The 23,241-nt window shown below is 39.1% G+C and overlaps 1 protein-coding gene across 3 annotated transcripts; it reads right to left on the bottom strand.

Annotated features, from left to right (window-relative positions):
• Positions 1 to 11,907: 11,907 nt before the first annotated feature.
• Positions 11,908 to 23,223, bottom strand: nufip2 (nuclear FMR1 interacting protein 2). 3 transcript variants are annotated; one of them, XM_051862090.1, is made up of 4 exons: positions 22,763 to 23,223; positions 17,634 to 19,301; positions 15,635 to 15,667; positions 11,908 to 15,485 (listed from the first exon to the last, which is right to left on the bottom strand). In XM_051862090.1, the coding sequence occupies exons 1-4, from the start codon at positions 22,905 to 22,907 to the stop codon at positions 15,451 to 15,453; spliced, it is 1,881 nt and encodes a 626-aa protein (XP_051718050.1). In that variant the 5' UTR covers positions 22,908 to 23,223; the 3' UTR covers positions 11,908 to 15,450. The 3 variants fall into 3 exon arrangements, with proteins under 3 accessions (XP_051718050.1, XP_051718049.1, XP_051718051.1); XM_051862089.1 differs by having other exon boundaries at positions 11,908 to 15,450; positions 22,763 to 23,220; XM_051862091.1 differs by lacking the exon at positions 22,763 to 23,223 and adding an exon at positions 20,714 to 22,492 and having other exon boundaries at positions 11,908 to 15,450.
• Positions 23,224 to 23,241: the final 18 nt, after the last annotated feature.

Here is a 23,241-nt window from a genome sequence, read left to right on the forward strand (position 1 = left end):
GAGAATTAGTCAATTACAGGCCGATCTCAAATCTCACTTTTCTGTCAAAAATACTAGAAAAGGCAGTTTCATCACAGCTATGTTCCTTCTTGGAAAGAAATGGTATCTGTGAGGATTTCCAGTCAGGATTTAGACCGTACCATAGTACTGAGACTGCTCTCATTAGAGTTACTAATGATTTGCTCTTATCATCAGATTGTGGTTGTATCTCTCTATTAGTGTTACTGGATCTTAGTGCTGCATTTGACACTATCGATCACAACATTCTTTTAAATAGACTTGAAAATTATGTTGGCATTAGTGGAACTGCATTGTCATGGTTTAAATCATACTTATCTGACTGTTATCAGTTTGTAGTAGTAAACGAAGAGATGTCATATCGATCACAAGTTCAATATGGAGTACCGCAAGGCTCAGTACTAGGACCGTTGTTGTTCACTCTGTACATGCTACCCTTGGGAGATATCATTAGGAAGCATGGCGTTAGTTTTCACTGTTACGCTGATGATACTCAGCTCTATATTTCTTCGCGCCCTGACGAAACTTACCAATTCACAAAATTAACGGAATGCATAGCTGATATAAAAAATTGGATGACCAGTAATTTCCTACTACTAAATTCAGAAAAAACAGAGATTCTAATTTTTGGACCAAAACTTCTTCACGTAATAACCTAGAATATTGTCTAACACTTGATGGCTGCTCTGTTAAGTCTTCGTCGTCAGTTAGGAACCTGGGTGTGCTCTTTGATACCAATCTCTCATTTGAAGGCCATGTTACTAGCATCTGTAAAACCGCATTCTTCCATCTTAAAATATATCTAAACTATGACATATGCTCTCAATATCAAATGTGGAACAGTTAGTTCATGCGTTCATGACCTCAAGGCTAGATTACTGTAACGCTCTACTGGGTGGTTGTTCTGCTCGCCTGATAAACAAACTCCAGCTGGTCCAAAATGCAGCAGCTAGAGTTCTTACTAGAACCAGGAAGTATGACCATATTAGCCCGGTTCTGTCAACACTGCATTGGCTTCCTGTTAAACATTGTATAGATTTTAAAATCCTGCTAATTACTTACAAAGCACTAAATGGTTTAGCTCCCCAGTATCTGAGCGAGCTCTTAATGCATTATAGTCCTTCAAGTCTATTGCGATCTCAGAATTCAGGCCAGCTGATAATACCTAGAATATCAAAATCAACTGCAGGCGGTAGATCCTTCTCCTATTTAGCACCTAAACTTTGGAACAATCTTCCTATCACTGTTCGGGAAGCAGACACACTCTGTCAGTTTAAGTCTAGACTAAAAACACACAGTTTAAACTTGCATACACATAAACCATTATCTACTTCTATAATTCAAATCATGTAAATTGTTAGGCTGCATAGATTAGGTCAGCCGGAACCAGGAACACTTCCCATAACACCTGATGTACTCGCTACATCATAAGAAGAATGGCATCTACGCTAATATTAGTCTCTCTGTGTTTATCCCGAGGTTTGCCGCAGCCTGCCAGATCCAGGCCGTATCCAGATGAGATGAAGGACCTGCATCTAGACATGATGATAACGCAGCCCTGACGTTTCAACTAAATTATCCCCTGCGAAGGCCCATTTCCCTTTCCTTTCCCCTATGTATAGATAAAACATTATCAAAATTATTCCAGTTCGCATAGATCCGCGGACACAACTAATTTTTCTGTATTATGCGGACCGGTAAAGTAATTTGGCAAATATCACTTTTTTAAAAAGACCAAGCTTCTGCGCACACACACACTCAAACACACAACCTATAGACTAAACACGTAAACGAATGGCAAGAATGCATTAAAGGTATTTGTTTTTTTTTTTTCAGTAGGAAAGGTGTCATTTAAGCAGCCCCTAAAGTAATAATTAACCATTTTTACAACGGAAGTGATTCAATCAAAAACCAACATTAGCTCGATAATAATTTTCCTATTATCACTGTGAAGCTGCTTTGAAACATTATGTAACAATATGAAAAGCACTATATAAATGAAGATGACTTGACTGGATATATGCTCTGTTTAAGCATTAACTCAGCCGTGGATCCACTGAAACTCACAATCCTTGATTAATTTTCAACAATTATTTGATAACATGGTGGTCGAATGACATTATAGACCTTGATTAATCTGCTTTAATGGCCTTTTAAAATGTTTTGGTAAATCAGTGTTGCACTATCATGCAGCTATATGCAATTGTTGCAATTTCCTGGAATGTAACCACCAGGATATTAAGGTCCGAACTAACCCAAAGTGATCAGCTGTATAATCTTCCAGAAAAAGTGAATGCAGTAGGCGTCTAATTAACCACTGGAAATATTTTAAACAGAATAATTAATCTCCTGCTCAGGTCCAAAATAAACTGGTGTCCTCCTTTAAGTGCAGGCCTAGTTCTCATGGATGAGTGGGACGTGCTCTACATCGAGTCCGCCCGTACGTATTACTAGAGGGAGGACGCTAACATTCCCAAGACTGAATCAGGCCCCATTGATTTGGACATTTTCCTGTCTGAAAATCGAATGTAGCAGCTGCAGTGTCTTAATCAATAATGGCAAGGCATCATCCACTTTGACTTTACATCTTTTCATTTAAAATTACCGTTCTGAAACTGCACTTGCACACACGTGTAATCTACATAAATAAACCAGCCAATTGGTCTGGTTAAAATCCTGAAAATGTAGCTTTTCCAAATAAAGAGAGCTCCATTAAATTTGAACAACTCATGTTGCTGTTTTCATAACGACATGAGTTGTTCAAATTTAATGGAGCTTTGGATATAATTAATGCAAGATTTAAATGATAGTCTATTATGATGATGCCCATATTCTGCATCTCATCTAGTCATCTTTCTCAGCTCTTCATCTTTTCATCAGGCAGCATATGGCACATCAAAACTTCCAGAGATTCGGTTCATTGTCGGCCACAGCGTGCATGAATAAATTGAATCTCTGTGTGTTCAACAATCCATCCATGACCCTGAAAGCTTTCGCAGTACAATATATTTGTGTTCGTTAGTTAATTAACACTGCAAGATAGAAACAAATTCAACTAATTATTTGTATCCTTTTATCCCTTCAAAATCAGACTTTGTCAATGAAAACACATAGAGCTGAACAAAACACACTAAAAATCCAGCATATTTCATAACATTATATGCTCTTAACAAAAGAAACAGTCTGTTCTTAGCTGCCTGAAGGTGGTTATTCATAACCCAGTCTTAACCATTGGATTGTGGTTAATATTTATGGTTGAGAGTGCAGCATCTGAGCACTGATTAACTGAATTAAAGGACATATAGTGGAACCCCACTGTACAGATGAAGATACAGCAGTTTCTTAGGCTGCATGCTGCTACTAACAACAAGTCGACTCAGTTATTGGCTACATTGATGAATGAGACGTGTCCAGCTTCCCCTTATTAAGCTTTCACAGCAAAAAAGCTTTTCCTGATAGATTTCTTTTGTAATAAACTTTGTGACTATAAACTTGGAGATCAAGATGAAAGCATGGATGTTCTTCAGTGAACGCATCTCAGCCTGAAATAACTTTTAGGCTGGCAGGTTATTAATGAAGTAATGAAAGAGGGAGATAAGAAACGTTTTGTCACAGCAGCAGGAGTGATATTACCCCGTATAGGATGCTGTAAGCCTGTAAAATTCAAAAGTAGCTTAAATTTGACTCACTGTTGGGGTCCCAACCAAATATAAATTCTGAATCATTGCAATATGTGTGTTTTTCAGGGAGTGATTTAAAATCTTAAAGTGTAATATTTGCTTTTATTACAAGATATGTGCATTGAGACAATAGCACTTGTTATTCTGACGGATATGTATTTTCATTTAAAAGATGTTTTTCTGCAATATGTCTGTAAAACAGTCTTATTTGTAAGGTGTAAGAACATTCAGCGAATGTCTTTAAGATTTTAATGATGCACTAACAGACATCTTGTATGTGTGCTTGGTTTTATGCTTTTAATTTGGTATTTATTGTGGTTTAAGTATGTACACACCATGTTTAAATGCATTAAACTGCCTTTAAGCGGTGTGCAGAATGCAAGCTTTTGTGTCCTGGGTTTTGATAAGAGGTTCACAACCCATTTTGGACGTTCTGTATGCATAAGATATCTGTTTGATGTTTGCACATGCCAAGAAAATGTCTTCCTCAAGCACACTTGAGCGCATGTTTGCAAGTACAATCCAACAAACAGCTTCACTCATAAAGATACAGCTTTTTTTATTGTATTCTGACTAAATTATCCATTCTGTCCATTTTTAAGGTGCATACATTTTGTAAATATATACTATTAATACAAAGAATTACAGGAGCATGCTTATCTCAGCATATGTTTTGCTGGCCAGTCCGTCTGAGGTCAATATACAATATACTGACACCTACTGGCATGGATGCAGAGTTTTCCGATGCCATTGTAGAAATGCTCTGTTGATAGGCATATTTTGGTGTGCTTGGTGGCACAATACATTATTTTTTAACAAGGTTTCACATTTCTTTTTTTTAGGGCTAAAACTTTTTGTTACTGAGTGCAAGGATATTGACTGAGATATACCACAAGAGTGCAAAACAGTGGCTGAGGATGTCATCAATATTGCCTATAATTTGCTACACCACGCATGATCAATAATTCAATAACATGCATTTTTCATTGTTCATTCAGTTTGACCAGCTACTCAGACAAAAAGCGAGATTCAAATGACTGATGAAAGAACAAAGGATACAAAGGAAAAACATTACGTTATCTAAACTTGTACCCACTTAAGTCTAATGGTGGACACTGATTTTGCATTATTCTCCTGCTACAAGGCTTTACTGAATGGTTGAGGATAACCCAGACGTGTGGATCTGCACAGAGAATCGGTGTCCTAATTAGGCCCTGGCACTGACAGTGAGCACTGCTTGGGGCACTGCAGAGGGGAAGCTGCAGGAATGTAGTGCTGAATAACTCCAGGCAGACCGTAGTATGTAAGTGGAGCAGAAAACAGATGGTCCTGAACATGCAAAAGAAAACACATCAAAACACAGAGAAGCCCAGTAGATATAATCATCCTAAGAGATGGTGCATCATGATTAGGGATGGAAATCACGAAGAATATAATGGTTTTGGTTCCGTAACAGTTCTAGTTCATTACTGGCTCCATTGATCATTCTTTTAGTACTTGTAAAGAATAAATGCAAAATGTGTTTACACAGGCTTTTACAGTCTTTATATAGGCAGTGCTCTGAAAAGATGTGCTACCTGCTCAGGATGTGCAGTTCAAACTGAACTATCACATTGTGAAATGTGTTAAAAACGAAGGTAGCACATCTTGTCAGGGTAATAATAACTCATCAGTCTTTATTAAGCCCTTAACCTACCCCAAACTCTAATCCTGAGCTCAAAACCATGTGAATACAGCATTGGAACCACATCCTGTCAGGTAGCATGAATGCAATCCAATAATTGGCACTACTCAACAACACAAACAAAATATGTAGTAAAATATTTCATTCATAATAACGTCAAATCTCATAATGTGCATCTTTAACTACATCTCATTAATAACAGCCAACTACTAATTTAAAGGGGGGGTTGATTATGATTTCCCTTTTTTAACTTTAGTTAGTGTGTAATGTTGCTGTTTGAGCATAAACAACATCTGCAAAGTTACGACGCTCAAAGTTCAATGCAAAGGGAGATATTCTCTGTTTAAGGACTACACCAAACGGCTGGTAGGGACTACAACGAGCTTCTTCCTGGGTTGGTGACATCACTAACCCTAAAATTTACATAAACCCCGCCCCCGAGAACACACAACAAAGGGGGTGAGGCCATGTTGGGCTGCTTTAGAGAAGAGGAAGAGTTGTTGTAGTAGAGTGTTGTTGTCATGCCGTCATTTTACGCCGGACTGCTTCACAAACGAGGGTCAATTCAACGCTGGATTTGCACAAAAGATTAAAGTCGGCATGAAACGGAAGTTGTGATTGTCTTTTCTTCTCTACTGTGACGTCTATCCGAGTGAAACGGCATCTGAATTGACAGGGCGGGACTTGATTTCGTCTTACAGGAATTTATTGGATTGTTGGAAGTTGGGTGTTTCTAACAAAATGGAGGCAGATCTGAATGCCTCTGAATTGAAGTGCAAGGATGAATTATTGATAATAAATACTACAATATTCCATAAAAAAATAAGAATTGTCAATTTTGATTTCATGCCGACTTTAACATGACGGCACATGCTAGTGGATGAGTTGAATCAACTCCACAGCAACTACATAAATTTATCCACTAACCATTCAGAAACGTCTAAAAGTTGTAACTTCTTCCTGAGTCTCTCCATCAGTGTCGACTCCGGTTTGAACAATGTAAGGCTGAACACCGTTACTGACAATCCTCATTTTGGCTGCGTGAGATTCTCCAGCTTTGTTGTTGTTGAGCTGTTAAAGCTCCGCCCTCTTCTGGAAAGGGGGGCTGGAGCAGCAGCTCATTTGCATTTAAAGGGACACACACAAAAACGACATGTTTTTGCTCACACCCAAATAGGGGCAAATTTGACAAGCTATAATAAATGATCTGTGGGGTATTTTGAGCTGAAACTTCACAGACACATTCTGGAGACACCAGAGACTTATATTACATCTTGTAAAAAGGGCATTATAGGTTAGTTGTAAGCTCTGTGTGTACGGGTTTGGCTATACTTGTGAGGGCCAAATGTCCTCACTTATAGGCTATAGTAAAATATTATGACAACTGACTAGTGAGGACATTTCACTGGTCCTCACTAGGTAAAATGGCTTATAAATGTTTTTCATTTAAATCTAGCGCCTGCGTCCTACGTCATGAGCCGGGACGCCACTCTCTCGTGAACGCGCATATGACGGTTAGCGGAAGATAGAGATTACAGGTTATAAAGTTTTAAATATGGATATTTTTCTTACACAAACGCATTGCTTCGCTTCAGAAGGCCGTTATTAACCCCCCTGGAGCCGTGTGGACTTCTTTTATAATGGATGGGTACAATTTTTTGGACTTCAAATTTTGGGGCACCATCCACTCCCATTATAAAGCATGGACATTATTTAATATAACTCCGAATGTATTCGTCTGAAAGAAGATAGTCATATACACCTAGGATGCCTTGAGGGTGAGTAAATCATGGGGTCATTTTCATTTTTGGGTGAACTATCGCTTTAATAAACCACAAGGCTAGTAAATGTGTCTATTATATTGGCTTTAATCTGTCCTGAGCTACACAACATCAACAAAACTAAGAGTACACCCAAACACAATGAGCTTGTTAAATTTAAAAGCCGGTGGTGTTAATAAGAAGTTGGTCATCCATTTGCTGCTGTAACCGCCAACATTCTCCTGGGACAGATTTCCACTAGAAGTTGGAGCGGCAGCTGGGATTTGATCCCATTGAGGTCAGGCACTGACGTCGGGAACCCAGTTTCTTGTTTTATGGATTGTGTGCATGTTCTTTTGACCAACTATTGTACATGTAAGTCATTCAAACCTGACATGTAGTAAAGATTACAGAGCGGAACAAAAGAACATAATTTGTACATGGCTCTAAGAAACGAAGAAAAGACCACATGAGGAATGTCATGGAAGTATGTAATTGATTTTTTAAAATTATGTGCATGTAAATTATTCATGATTGGATTTAATGAATCCAATACTCTAGGTGCAAGTTTTAATTGCAAAATCAGGTTGTATAATGAAAAAATGTCGCCGTTCATGCGGCTACAGTCACAGAAGCCTTCAGGCCTTCTTTCAGAGCGAAACGCTGCGTTCTCGCCACACATCTGCTGGGTAGCTACTGTGTACACAGGCTGTGAGTGTTACACTGGTGAGAGACCGAAGCCTGTGTCAGAGAGAAAGAGAGCAGTATATGAAGCACAGAGAATAGAGCCTACAAAGAAATGCAGTGACACTGACCTCATACTCAGAGAGTCAGCTCTATTTAAAGCACTAGGAATCTTTCTGTCTATTTTTACCCTCCTGTCTTGGGCATATTTCTGCTGGGGGACGGGGGGAGGAGACTGAAATCACTGCCGTTTCTGACAATTCTATCACTTTGGAGAAGGCATGCTTTGCTTTTATTAGACGTGTCAATCACGGTCCAAATATGCAGCGCTGTTTTGATGCAAGTAGCTTTGTGTGATGTTTAATGGTATTATTAGAAACTAAGCAAGACAGAAACGTTATGTTCCACTTTTATCATCTGCAGATCTTCACAGGAGATGCTGGGACACGTCAGAACCCCTGGAGGATTCATACATTCATCATTAATGTATTTCATTGTGGATTTTCCCTATAGGCATTAGAGAATCAAGATCATTCTGGCCTTTTCTCTCCACAGCCATCTTTGTTCTGCATATCTGATGCCTGTGCATACATATACAGTCAAACCAAAAATTATTCAGACACTAGATATTATTTTTGATATATTTTTACTAGTGGGTTCAGGACACTATAGTTCATTTATGTAAGTGAGGATAGCAAAATAATGTGACACATTATACCCAAAAATTCTTCATACAGTGGACTACCAGTAAAACTGATAAAAATTTGGAACCAAAAATCATTGCCATGTTTTCTGACATAATTAAGATTATTATTTCTGACACAGTTTAACTCTGAGATCTTGTCATATTTTCTTACCATTTTTTTTAAACTATAGTGAATAAACTGTATTAATGAATGAAATGTTCAAGGTGTCTGAATACACTTTGTTTGACTGTAGTTGGCAAATTTAATCTAATGTACATTTTAATACTGACAATATAATTTTAATGAATTCTTTTATAAAGTTGTGTTGAATCTACCCCATATTTTTTGGCCTGATTCTCTGTATCAATTTGTCACAATACAAAAACTGATTTAAAGCAACAGTATTCACTTCATTTAATCCTGTCAGTTTTACTCTGATGCTCTTATAAACTTTTCATTTCAAGAATATTTCTGAGAATGACAGTGGTAATACTATAAAAATATTAATTAATTTAATATAGAGTTATCATATTATATAACTATTGAGATTATGTTTATTATATTACTTTCTGGTTACCAAAGTTAATCCATATTTTCAATAGTATGATTGAAAAAGAATTATTTCTATTTGAATATATGGCTGAATGTTTTGCATATGCTTAGAGGGATTTCCGTATGTAAGCCTATTTGTCTTGTAATAATCATCTTTTAGTACACTTCTCACTCTTGATGGTGGCTTATGTGCTTATCTTGCACTTTTCGATGGGCAACAGCGACATCTAGTGGTGTGCTTCTAAATTCCTGCTGAGGTGGAGCTCAATCCTCATAAACTGCACACCGATAAAACTCAACTCGAGGCAGAAGCTAAAATTATATGCTTTCTAAATTTAGTGTGCATCACACAATGTGTAGACAGATAAGAAATAGCTGACTCAAATAACCACAAATGTTTTGGTTAGTTCTCTTCCCGATGTCCTTATAAACAGCATTCTCTTCCCTTGACTCACCTTTACACCGCTGCCATTCACAGACGCCAGAGGGCCGCGGGGACTTTCCTGGGAAAGCACAGGTTCCGTCTGTCCTGTTTATAATGCTATAATAACAGAAGTCAGGGTTATAAAGATGAAGACGGAAGTAGAAAGTGGGGTGTGCTGCTGTAAATCCAAGGAGCAGGTATGCTTATGGTTTGAGTATTAAAGGAATATTCCGAGTTTAGTAGAAGATCAAACATCAGCATAATGATGAGGCCTACCACAAAAATAATTTCGTCCCTTTTTCAAGGTTACGGTGAGACATTTACAATGGAAGTAAATGGAGCCAGAGATATATACAAACCCGATTCCAAAAAAGTTGGGACACTGTACAAATTGTGAATAAAAAAGGAATGCAATAATTTACAAATCTCATAAACTTATATTTTATTCACAATAGAATATAGATAACATATCAAATGTTGAAAGTGAGACATTTTGAAATGTCATGCCAAATATTGGCTCAATTTGGATTTCATGAGAGCTACACATTCCAAAAAAGTTGGGACAGGTAGCAATAAGAGGCCGGAAAAGTTAAATGTACATATAAGGAACAGCTGGAGGACCAATTTGCAACTTATTAGGTCAATTGGCAACATGATTGGGTATAAAAAGAGCCTCTCAGAGTGGCAGTGTCTCTCAGAAGTCAAGATGGGCAGAGGATCACCAATTCCCCCAATGCTGCGGCGAAAAATAGTGGAGCAATATCAGAAAGGAGTTTCTCAGAGAAAAATTGCAAAGAGTTTGAAGTTATCATCATCTACAGTGCGTAATATCATCCAAAGATTCAGAGAATCTGGAACAATCTCTGTGCGTAAGGGTCAAGGCCGGAAAACCATACTGGATGCCCGTGATCTTCGGGCCCTTAGACGGCACTGCATCACATACAGGAATGCTACTGTAATGGAAATCACAACATGGACTCAGGAATACTTCCAGAAAACATTGTCGGTGAACACAATCCACCGTGCCATTCGCCGTTGCCGGCTAAAACTCTATAGGTCAAAAAAGAAGCCATATCTAAACATGATCCAGAAGCGTAGGCGTTTTCTCTGGGCCAAGGCTCATTTAAAATGGACTGTGGCAAAGTGGAAAACTGTTCTGTGGTCAGACGAATCAAAATTTGAAGTTCTTTTTGGAAAACTGGGATGCCATGTCATCCGGACTAAAGAGGACAAGGACAACCCAAGTTGTTATCAGCGCTCAGTTCAGAAGCCTACATCTCTGATGGTATGGGGTTGCATGAGCGCGTGTGGCATGGGCAGCTTACACATCTGGAAAGGCACCATCAATGCTGAAAGGTATATCCAAGTTCTAGAACAACATATGCTCCCATCCAGACGTGGTCTCTTTCAGGGAAGACCTTGCATTTTCCAACATGACAATGCCAGACCACATACTGCATCAATTACAACATCATGGCTGCGTAGAAGAAGGATCCGGGTACTGAAATGGCCAGCCTGCAGTCCAGATCTTTCACCCATAGAAAACATTTGGCGCATCATAAAGAGGAAGATGCGACAAAGAAGACCTAAGACAGTTGAGCAACTAGAAGCCTGTATTAGACAAGAATGGGACAACATTCCTATTCCTAAACTTGAGCAACTTGTCTCCTCAGTCCCCAGACGTTTGCAGACTGTTATAAAAAGAAGAGGGGATGCCACACAGTGGTAAACATGGCCTTGTCCCAACTTTTTTGAGATGTGTTGATGCCATGAAATTTAAAATCAACTTATTTTTCCCTTAAAATGATACATTTTCTCAGTTTAAACATTTGATATGTCATCTATGTTGTATTCTGAATAAAATATTGAAATTTGAAACTTCCACATCATTGCATTCCTTTTTTATTCACAATTTGTACAGTGTCCCAACTTTTTTGGAATTGGGTTTGTATATATATAAAAATATAAACGTAGAAATTGTTAGTAAGCGATTTTATTACATTTAAACTATTTTTTTTAACATAGGTTTACATATATTAAAGGGTTAGTTCACCCAAAAATGAAAATAATTGCTGGATATGCAGGCCTCACTGAGCCATCAGATTTCATCAAAAATATCTTAATTTGTGTTCTGAAGATGAACGAAGGTCTTACAGGTGTGGAACGACATGAGGGTGAGTAATTAATGACATTTTCATTTTTGGGTGAACTAACCCTTTAACATTTACCAACTGGCCCATTCACTTCCACTGTAATCTGTACTTGTTTTTTCTTAAAGGAGAACAAAACTAAATGATTTTTTTGGCAGCAGATCCTGATGATTAAGCTTAACTAGAACCGGAATATTCCTTTTAGAAGGAAAAACATTGAAGTCAAATTACACAATAGACTAATTCAAAGGAAGGCTAAGAGAACAAGATCTTTCTCAACAAGTTTATTAGCAGTGACAAAGATTCTTGAGACATAATGTAACCCTCTCTTCATGACCACGAGGAAATTCAGAGAGGGCAACATAAAAATGACATATTAATTCAAACTTTTAACAGTCAAAACATGGCACAACTGAAGATTGTTGGGGGTAATGGGGGTGTGGGGACGGGGGCAAAAGAAAAGCAAGAGTTTTTCATGTTCTGATGTGATTCCGTTTATATATCGCTTAACACAGGCACCCTGAACTTGAAAAGTTCGCAATATTAACTTTGCATATAATTGAGCGCATGAATGTAGACAATTACACATGCTTGCACACGAACACACATATGCATCCACACGCATGAGTTGAGTTGTCAGGACAAGACAAGAATCATTCATACATCAAGAAAACACATGAAATTTGAATATGCCAACAAAGATGCGTTTTCTCGGTACAGATTTTGCAATCAAACGCACCATTTAAGGATCACTGTACCTCTTTCCCATCCATACGTGCTCTCATTGCTTAAAACACTAAGGGGAGCTATTTAAGATTTATGTAAATAATTTATATTGCAATTATATCATTTGTGGGGTAGTAAGTGCTTATTTAAATTGAGGAAATTAAGCTAATGTGCAACCCCCTAAAATATAAACTTCGTTCTGTTTGCATTCTGTGCATAGAACCTCTATATGTGCATTTGACCCCTGGAGTTGAGATTTTAAAGCAAAGACCAGGTTCAGTTCATTCTGCTGACAGCGTTTACAAAGATGTAACTGAGTTAAGGGAACGGTTTGACCAAAAATGAGAATCTTGCCATCATTTACTCACCCTCAGGGTGTTTCAAACACATTTAAACTGTTTTTGTCTGTATAATGAAAGTCACTGGGGTCCAAAACAGCACATAGCCCCATGACTTTCACTCTTTCACTCTTGCAGGTTTGGAACAACACAAGGTTGAGTGAATGATGACAGAATCTGAACAATCCCTTTAATGGGAAAACAGGGATACCGGGACAATACATGTTCACAGAGGTATTTCATAATTAACTTAATGTAATAACAGATGGTTATAAATTATGCTTACATCAGTATCTCCTTAAGCAAATCCCTTTGATATATATATATATAAAAAAAAAGGAAGAAAAAGAAAAATGCTCTATGTGAGCCGTTTAAAGAAAATTTAGATAACTACAATAAAACTCAAGTGAAGCAATGAAGAGATGTGCATCTAAAAAGCCCAAAAACAAGCTAATTATCAATCGCAGGATTTCTCTACATTGCACAAAGCTTTTAAGTGGAATCCAAACGGAATTAGAGAAGATGAAGCAGAATTTAACAACCTTACATCTGTTTCGAGTTTTTCCCCCCAGTATCTTTTGAACTAAGACACCGAACAGGCTTCAGATACCTCAAGAACAGAAACGGATTAAGAACTATTGCAAAACATCCCACGTTTTGTGAAGAAGACTGACCACTTTGGAAACCCTTACATGCTGCATTTAAAACCTGAAAACTCTTGCAAAGGAAAGACATACAGATACGTAGTGTGGTTAACTTCTTCCATGTGTACTTGAATCTTTTCACCTGGCAGTGTTTAATGGTCATGTACAGAAAACATGGATGCCAAATGATACCTGTAAAGACGTAAGCATTGGCTTTCAGTCAAATTAAACTCCTCAAAAAGTTACAATTAAAAAAAACAAAACAACAACAACAAAAAAAAAAAAACCAGCTGGTACAAACATGGGACGTTCTTTTCATTTTTGGCAATAACACTGTTGGTGCATTTTTTTTTTTGTTTTGTTTTGTTAGATAGAAGAACACTGCCCTAATTCTACCTGAGTGTCTTTTTATTTTCTTTCCTTTTTTTACTTTTTTTTTTTTATTTTTTTTTATTTTTGTTTCGTATACATTTCTTTTGAGATTGTGGACCGACAGTCCTTAGGTAGAGGTTAAAGTTAGTAGCCTATGATTAATTACTAGAATTTCAAATATGTACTGATATGTCAATGTTTAAGGAAATACAATTCAAGAACATAATACATAAAGTGCTACTGATTCTTATGTATAAATCAATTAATCTGTGAAATGATAAAGCAGAGGATAGACTTTAAGTTTAGAATGCATTTTCTGACATTAGAAAGAGAAACATTTACACAACGGCAGAATTCCTGTCAACAGCGGTTCTATTGATGAGGCTCATATGTGCATTAGCAAACTTAACCGATAAGCATGGAAAATCAGGAACAAATTAAAACAACAAATAAAAAGCATAAAAGTGTGATTGTGGTGCTCGATAAAAAAAGCTAGGGCTTTGCTTCTAGTCTCTCAAGCAAAAATAAAAAGTCCATATCGTTTGCCAGCGATTGCTCTAAAGAACTAAACCAAAACTAAAAAATATCCGTAATGTACCTTATTAGCATTAAAGCTAAAGTAACTGTGGTGTGTGGCACATCTTATCCATTAGTTGTGGGTTCTAACTGCTACTTAAAAAATTAAAAACATAAAACACTCAAGAGAAAAGAGTATAGCATGATCTCTGCCCTCTGTTTACACACTCTCACACAATGAGCAAGAGACTCGAACGGCTGTCAGGAGACAGAAGCGTGAAGAGACGACAATAAGACTATTAAACGATAGCACTTTGAACTCTTTCAAAAGAGGACGCACAGAGCAGCATACTGCACATGCACACTACAGGGCGTACGGTTTCCCAAACTGAGTGTACCTCATAACCTGCCCTTGGAGTTTTTAAGTATTTCAAAGAAAAGTAAAAGAAGGAAGAAAAAAAACAACAACAAACAAACAAAAGAAATGGAGACGCGTCACTAACAGGACTGACCCAATCATGTCCAGAAATTAAATTAAGACAATTATTTAATCCCAAAGGCTTGAACTAACTGCCCCCCACACAAATATGAAGCTCGATTCCCCTGAATCTCAAAAAGAAAAAAGAAAAAAAAAAAGCCATGTAGTTCCTCTGGCCACAGTATGTTAATTCACTGGAGAGCGACACTCTTCGGTTTTGTGCCCAAATGAATTCAATGTGACCACTTTAAGTCTACATGATTATTTGAATTCAAGAGGGGACACGTGGTGACATGCTTTTCTCCAGGATGCTCTCTTTAGGTCCACGAGTACTTAAATGAGAAGCTTCCGCCCAACCAAATGTCATGACAGGGTTATCATGAGTGCGAGTTGTATGTCCCCAAAGTCATTTCAATTGTCTTCAGCAACATATCCGCTAGACCGCATTAGAGTCGAGTTCCACAGCTCCAGTTCTTCCATTCTAATATTCTAAAACCAGCTAACCCGTTTTCTCAAGCGCACTCTGTTCCTCTGTGCTCAGACTTGACTGTTAACGGGTAACAAGGTCCTTTCTAAACCATCTTGAGATTGGATTAGTTCAGGATGTTCAGAGGCAGCAGCCATGTTCCTCAAGCACATCTTTTTGCAGCAGTGTTCATCTGAGATATAGCGTCCAGACACAGCCTCACTGAGCAGGTCCGTCCCATGACTCACTGTAGAGGACTACACGATTTGGATCTACGGGAAAGCGAGAAAGGTGAGAGTTTGGAACTCTAAAAACCACAAGCAAAATGATATGGGAAGGTCGTGAGCAGATCGGGCATTGGGTTGCAATATCTAAATGCTGAATCATTTAAGGGTTTAATCACATGCTGAGTTGTCTATAAACGTGTCAACAAACCAAAGGTAAATGAAGGCTTACCTTGTTTTTGCAAATTCAAAATATATTCCATTTCTGCAAAGAGAAAGATGAAAGTTAAGTGTAAAAATAGATCCATCATTTTTATTTGACTTGAAAGAACTCAAGGGCTGTTTCAACTTACACTAACAGGAAAGCTTCAAAATACTGCTATTTTGTTGCTTTATATAACCACACAGAAATACTATTTATATATATATATATTTTTTCAGTCCCATGGTATAATTTTGTGTGCAAGAGTAACAAGTAACATTCTAATTTGAGAAGGTTAAGTAACATACTCTTAAGACCTAGTCTAAACCAATTTATCTGCAGCAAACTAACTTGACACGAAGCCCACTTTAAATGTTTAATCAGTTTTTTTTAGGTTTGGTTAACCATAATGCTACCAATCAGAGGGTTTCTAAAGGCATGTACCTCAAAATAAACTTGAATGTATTGCTGGATAATTACACCACTTTTTTTCCAATTTAAAGGGTTAGTTCACCCAAAAATGAAAATAATGTCATTAATTACTCACCCTCATGCCGTTCCACACCCGTAAGATCTTCGTTCATCTTCAGAACACAAATTAAGATATTTTTGATGAAATCTGAAGGCCTGCATAGCCAGCAATGTCACCGAACCTCTCAAGATCCATAAAGGTACTAAAAACAGATTTGTTCATGTGACTACAGTGGTTCTACCTTAGTATTATAAAGCGACGAGAATACTTTTTGTGCGCCAAAAAAAACAAAACCACTGATTCGAAACAAAAGATTCATAAAGCAGTGTTTTGAAATCGCCCATCACTATACTGTTGATAAAAGTTTTTTTTTTTTGGCACACAAAAAGTATTCTTGTTACTTTATAATATTAAGGTTGAACCACTGTACTCACATGAACTGTTTTGAATATGTCTTTAGTTCCTTTATGGATCTTGAAAGGTTCAGGCCTCACTGAGCCATCAGATTTCATCAAAAACATCTTAATTTGTGTTCTGAAGATGAACGAAGGTTTTACGGGTGTGGAACGACATGAGGGTGAGTAATTAATGACTGAATTTTCATTTTTGGGTGAACTAACCCTTTAAAGTTGCAATGTAACATCCAAGTCAAACAAACAAACAAACAAACAAACAAAAAAGTAGGACAGGATCCATCGATCTGTTGTTGGTTGAATTTTGAGAGGTGGATCTGAACGCAAGCTTGCAGTCGATCGTAAGAAAGGTTTAAGCAGACCAAATGATCGGAGAAGCCCGACAAACGACACCAGAGAGAAGTTTGTTTTAAAAATCATGGGATCAAATTTAAAAAAATATAATCAATAAGATCTATGACATGCATTTACAAAATAGATAGGATGAATTTTCATTTCATGTTGACTTTACCAATCAGACAACCAAAAACAAAAATCTGTTCTACATATTGGTTATCAGACATTTAATAAAACATTATATTGTTCAATCTCTAGTGTATATTCATAATCAGTGTTGGGCAAGTTACTCTAAAAAAGTAATTACTTGCTACTAATTACATATTCAACAGTGTAATTAGATTACTGTACTAATTGCTAATGCATTATACCTTTCTAAATCCTATATCATCTTCGACCAGTTGAACAATACAAGGATAGACAAGAAACTGCTCTTCTAATTCTTTCAAATAAATAATATAAAATTGCATAAATTATTCTTGAACTGACCTAAGCATTTAAAGGGAGAAGGTTACATTAAAAACATTTTATCATTAGACGATACATTTTAATGTAAAATCCACTATTGTTTTATATAGAATTGTTCTATATAATAATTGTCTATACAGTATTCAATGCAATTATATCAGAAAAAAACTAATTAAATTACAGAAAATTATTCTCACATTGCTTTATCAAGAGAAAAGGTAATTAAATTACAGCAATTAGTAATGCATTATACCCAACACTGTAATATCATAATAAAGAATATACTTGTTATTCATAATAAAGGGAAAGTACTTAGCAAGAAGATAAAATAGTGATTTACCTTTAGTGTGATAAATTACAGCAGCTTTTAGATCAAATGATCCCCAACTAGACCTCCTGTCAAAGCCCTTAGTATGGCCCTGATCCTTGGCCAAAGCCACCTTGGGTGCAGCTGGGGAGGTGGGAGGCAGCTCAGCACAAATGTCCTTAGAGGAAGAACAAAACACTATTGCACCATGAACCCCAGTCTCATCTCTCTGGGCATCCAAGCTAAAGACAGGGGTCTCGAGTACAACCCCACTTGCTGCCGTGGCACCGCCGCTCACACCTCGACTCAGATTCTGAGCGTTAGTCCGTTTATCTGCCTCGTGAGCCTTGGGAAAGGGTGGTTGATCCGGTCTCTGAGAGGTACTGGAGGTCTGAGTGGCCACTGTAGCAGGACAGCCTCCCTGAAAGCTCACCTCTACTGGCAAGTCCTTTCCGTTCGAGCAGCACGCCACGCCCTCTGGTCCGGCGCTAGGCTCGTTGATAAAGGACAAGCCCCACTGATTCTGAAAAATGTCCCCCAGAGACTTCTGATTTGTCGCAGCAGCAGGGGGGTCGGCTTGGCGGCCGCTAGGGAGTGAGAGTTGCATATTGGAGGGGGTGACGGGGTAAACGAACAGGCTGGGCTTCCTAGGCTCAGCCACAGAGGTGGTGGAACTTCCGATGGCCGTACTGCCGCTACCAGGGGGAGATGCTACATTCTCAGCGGCAACAGCTGGGGTCGCCAGCAGAGGACCGGAGCTGAAATGGGGGCCGGGCAGGGGACAGCCATTCCCTTCCCCCAGCAGAGGACCGTTGGTAAAGCTAGCCGAGGTGATGGTTTTCACCGCAGACATAGGGACCTGTGGTGGTCTCCCAGGCACCTGGGGAGCAGGAGTGAGAGCCTCTCCGCCAGCTTGGGCAGTCTTATTGAGGTTCTCCTTCACTTTGCTTGCATAACTGATCTTAGGCACAATCTTAGCGCTACTATTGTCCACAGGAAAGACAGGCGGAGGCTTGAACAAGGTCCATGAGTCCTCTTTGGTGGAGGTAGCCACCTTAACCTTGCTGGAGCGATCCTCAAACCGTTTGCCAGCTGCTTTGCCGTCCAAGTTCTTGCGCTGAAGGTCAGCCACCGGCAGAGGAGGTGGGGTGGCGGAGGCAGGTGGATCCTTGGCTTTTGAACCGGCTCTGCCACTCTCTACCTGAGAGCCAGAGGCCGACTCCGGTGCCACAGGTCCGTGGTCTTGTTTGCCGCCCTGCTGCATGGCTTTTCCCTGGGCAGAAGCAGTCACATTGTCCCCAGCTTTGCCATTCCTCTGGGCCCGGCGCTTCTTGGGAGTAGTGTATCCACTCTCGGAGCCACTGCCGTCATTGTCAGCTCCGGGTTTGCTAGGGTAACCGTTTGTAAGTGGTACAGACACCACACCGTTCAGAGAAGCCAAAGCCTCTTTTTTGCCCTCAAGTGTGTTCAACTCTGAGGACTTGTCATTTTTGAAGTCCATTCTGTTTCTGCTAGTGTTTCTACTTTTTCTGTCCCCAGTTGAGTCAGCGGTGAAGGCCCGTCGAGTGGGCTTCTGTTTCAGGTTGATGTCTAGCAGGTGTCTGTCGCCATTGCCGTTTGCAGGGTGAAGGGAGCTGTCTGGGTTAAAGGAAGTGGGAGTCACCTCTCCCTCCTTCAGAGTTCCATTTATTTTGCCATTTTCTGCACAGAGAAGAAACAAAAAGCATTAAATAAGTGGAATGGAAACCGCAAATCTGCATCAACTGATCTGCAGAACAAACAATTTTTGGCAAATATCCATATCAGATCTCAAGTTCCAGTAAGTGAACAGGCCAAGTCTAATCAATGTTTGCACAAGATCAAGGAATATTTAGACTACGAAGGTTCAGTGGAACCAAGCCAGGGTCAGGCAGATGACGAGCTCCATGCAGGTTATTCGGTGTACTTCCAATTAAAGCCAGTTTAAAATGACTCAGGTGCTGGAATATCTGTGATTTGATAGCCATACATTCCACATCTGAACAGAGCTAGTTTATAAAATTAAACTGTTGCCAATAAAATGAATACAGAGATCAGTGGTTTTCAAACTGGGTTTGCAGAAAATTAACATTTTTTAAAACACACACTTGAATATGTGGTTTACAGGGACTCTCCATAGGCATAATGGTTTTTATACTGTACAAACTGTATATTCTATCCCCTACCCATCACAGAAAACTTTTCTATTGTTTTTTTATTAAAAAAAAAATGGCAAAACAGTTTAAGTCGTTTGGTTTACGATAGGGTGACCATATATGCCATTTTCCCAGGATGCGTTCTGTCCAGGATTTCTAAATTGCCTAAAATGGCTTGAGCCCTTGCCTCTTTAATCGTGAAAGTGGTCATATCGATGCGCGATTTCTACACGGAGGTCTGTGCCAGCCACTGTTCTTATTGACAGTCTTTATGCAATGCATTAAAATGTTGTCGTATTTGCAATGCTTTGACCGTTCTCTGTAGATCCAGCCTTCTCGCAAGCCACGATTGCTCGATTATGTATAATGCACGCTATTGGTCAAATTATTTTTCAGTCATTACCTTCCGCAAATATGAAAACAAAACCAAAACTGGGACATTTTATGCGACTTAGAAATCCTGGAAAGGATGCGTCCTGGGAAAATAGCACATATGGTCACCCTAGTTTACGAGTGTCCTCATAAACCATGTTTACGTTATAATAACCATGTCATACACATTTGTGTCCTGATAAACCATTTATACAACACACACACAATTATTTGGGGTTGATAACAGGCTATTTGAATGTTTTTGAGTCTCTTTCACCAAGGTTGCATTCCTTTGATCAAAAATACAGCAAAGTATTTGTGAAACATTACTATAAATTTAAAATAACTGTTTTATAAGATGTCATTTATTCCTGTGATGGCAAAGCTGAATTTTCAGCATCATCACTCCAGTCTTCAGTGTCACATGATCCTTCAGAAATCATTCTAATATGATGATTTGCTGCTCAAGAAACATTTCTTAATTGAAATAGAATCTTTTGAATTTCTAAGCGCTATATAAATACATTTTAATTAATTGAAATGTACAGTACAAGTTATTTCACTGACCCGCTTACTATTTTCAAACAGGATAAATAGGTCTGTATACAAGGGGTCCTTTGCAACAGGATCATCATTTATGGAGGTCCTTGGAATAAATAAAAAAATAGATAGTCACCTGATAAATCAGGCCAGTGTATGACAAGGTCTGCTTGAGTTCATGATTTTTATGGAAACTATTCATGGCAGCTCAAGGAATGCCCTCACGGGAACTGAAGACTGGCATCAGTAACAATAGCATTCTGGCAAACTGGTACACAGATTAAACTAATTCACACAGGAGAAAATCTGTCTTTGTACAGTATATCTAAACATTTGAACCAACACCCAAATCACCAGTTTGAGCTTTAAAACGGGTCTGCACGACCTCTGTCCTTTGCGACTGAAGAGAGTAGCCCATGCTAGCGTGCTTTCATCGGCCAGCTCAAGTCTGACATCGCCCTATTTTTAACCGGAGGTATGACGTGTCAAAATGGAGTACTCAGTCATATTTGGGTAGTTCCCCAGCATTAGTGGACATGTGTAAAAGTGCCGAAATTAATCAAAAACACTGAGCTGAATACATCTGAAATTCCTTTAACACATTTCACGCCTGACGTGAGCTCTCATTTATGTGGTAAAGTCACATTAGTTGAGGTGGGATACCGTATATTTAATCAGCAGCGATTAATTTCCATGATAATAATTTACAAAATTGTTTAGTTATGTTTGTTTCAGAGACAAATTATACTCTGTTTATGTTTAAGTCTTGACTATCTGTGCGTATTCGGTCAACAAACCGGCCAAGTCATCAGCTAGCTTAGCATGCTAAGTGGGCAGCATGGATGATTAGCGGTGATTGTTTATACATTACAACGATTTTGTGAAGTGACAACTGCAACGATATGTTTCGAGAGGTGCTACAAAACATACTAAGCGTTTTTATGCATCAAATATAAACCGTTTTGGAGAAGTGCAGCGGTGTACTCCTGAGACCTTTTACATGGCACAACAGCCAGCAGAACCGGACCGAATGGCTTGTTATCAAAAGTTGACCCAGCTACGCCTGCGGTGCGTTTGAACAGTTACAGGTCAAAATGTACACACGTTAAAGTGTACAATTTGAGAAAAGGAAATCCAAGTCTTTGGATTGAAATCTAAGTTCTTTAAGAGTTGGCAGCCTCCGTCGCGAGGCGCCATGAGCTTCTTCAGACGTTGCATACACGGCTATACAGCGTCAGAAAATGCATTTTAATATAAAAATAACATACGTTTAATTATTTTATCAATAGATACTGTAAATATACAAGCCAGCGCGTGGATTTTATTAAAGTTTCTGTATAGGGTTTGCCGGCCGCCTCTGTTTACGCTTTAAGAACGCTTGTGTTCGTACAGTTATAGAATGTTCCGAGGCGTTCTATTCAGGCCACTCGGTGTCGAGTTCGAATCGGCGGAGAGCGCGAGCCCAGTCACTGCCAGGCCCGCTCACATGACTGTCAAAGAGCAATAGGCCGCGTTTCGAGCGAAGCTGGCCAGACATACACCCCTCAGACACCATTAATACTGACTCTGACTACAAAAGCTAACGGAGCTAACGGACTAGTATCACCAAAATATTCCGTTTTGTACGAGAGATGGGCAGCGGTGAAGTTTGTGAGATTTGTCCGTCCATCATGGCGGACAGGAAATAACAGAACAAGCTTAAGCTAAGAGCAGGAACATTCCACAGGAGCCGGTTCATGTTGCTGTGGCAGCAGCGGGTCAGAGCTAACATGCTATTCTGGGTCTCTGATGGACGCATTCCCCTTAAAACGGCCCAAACTGAGAGGTATGTTTGCTAATGAATTATAAGTCAGGGAAATGTGTAATGCGTGCTGAAAGACCGGTGCACAAGGTCAATGTCCCTTCACGCTAGCTAGCTTTGCGGCTAACCATGGGTATAACTATTTAAAACAGTACCGTCAGCAAAACATGCTCCGCGTTTGACTTTCCTCAAGCTGAATTACTGTAAACAAACATACCACGACGTGTATTTGAAGCTTTTCGGAGGAAAAACAATGAGCTTTGCTGGTGACCAACCTGTTTTCTTCGTCTGCGTTTTCTCGTTCTGGAACTGACTGTGGTTCTGATCATTGTTTACCGATATGTTCGATCGATCAGGCTCGTTCTCTGCTCCATGACTGATATATACTCCGGTTGCCCCTTCGCAGGGACGTTCCTCCATTTAACGCTAGCGCAAGTGACAGAATGTGCTCAACCGGTGCTCGGTGGACGAGGGGAGTTGAGACATTTGCACTGCCCAATCACAGCCTGCGTTTGGGGGTGCCAGTGAGAGGCGGGCGGTGTTTCGTGCGTCGCGATGCAAGGCGTGGATGCTTCCCAGTCAAGGCCACAGGAAGCTGTCACGCAAACTCATGCGATCACCCTAGTGCTGTGTCAGTCCTGTCTGCTGTATACTGTAGGGGAGTTTGATACTCTAATGCAGGGATGGGCAACGTCAGTCCTGGAGTCTTGCAGCTCCAACCCTGATTTAGAAGAAATCAACACACCTGCATGTA

Source organism: Ctenopharyngodon idella, chromosome 15 (assembly GCF_019924925.1).
Source record: "Ctenopharyngodon idella isolate HZGC_01 chromosome 15, HZGC01, whole genome shotgun sequence".
Taxonomy (NCBI): Eukaryota; Metazoa; Chordata; class Actinopteri; order Cypriniformes; family Xenocyprididae; genus Ctenopharyngodon; species Ctenopharyngodon idella.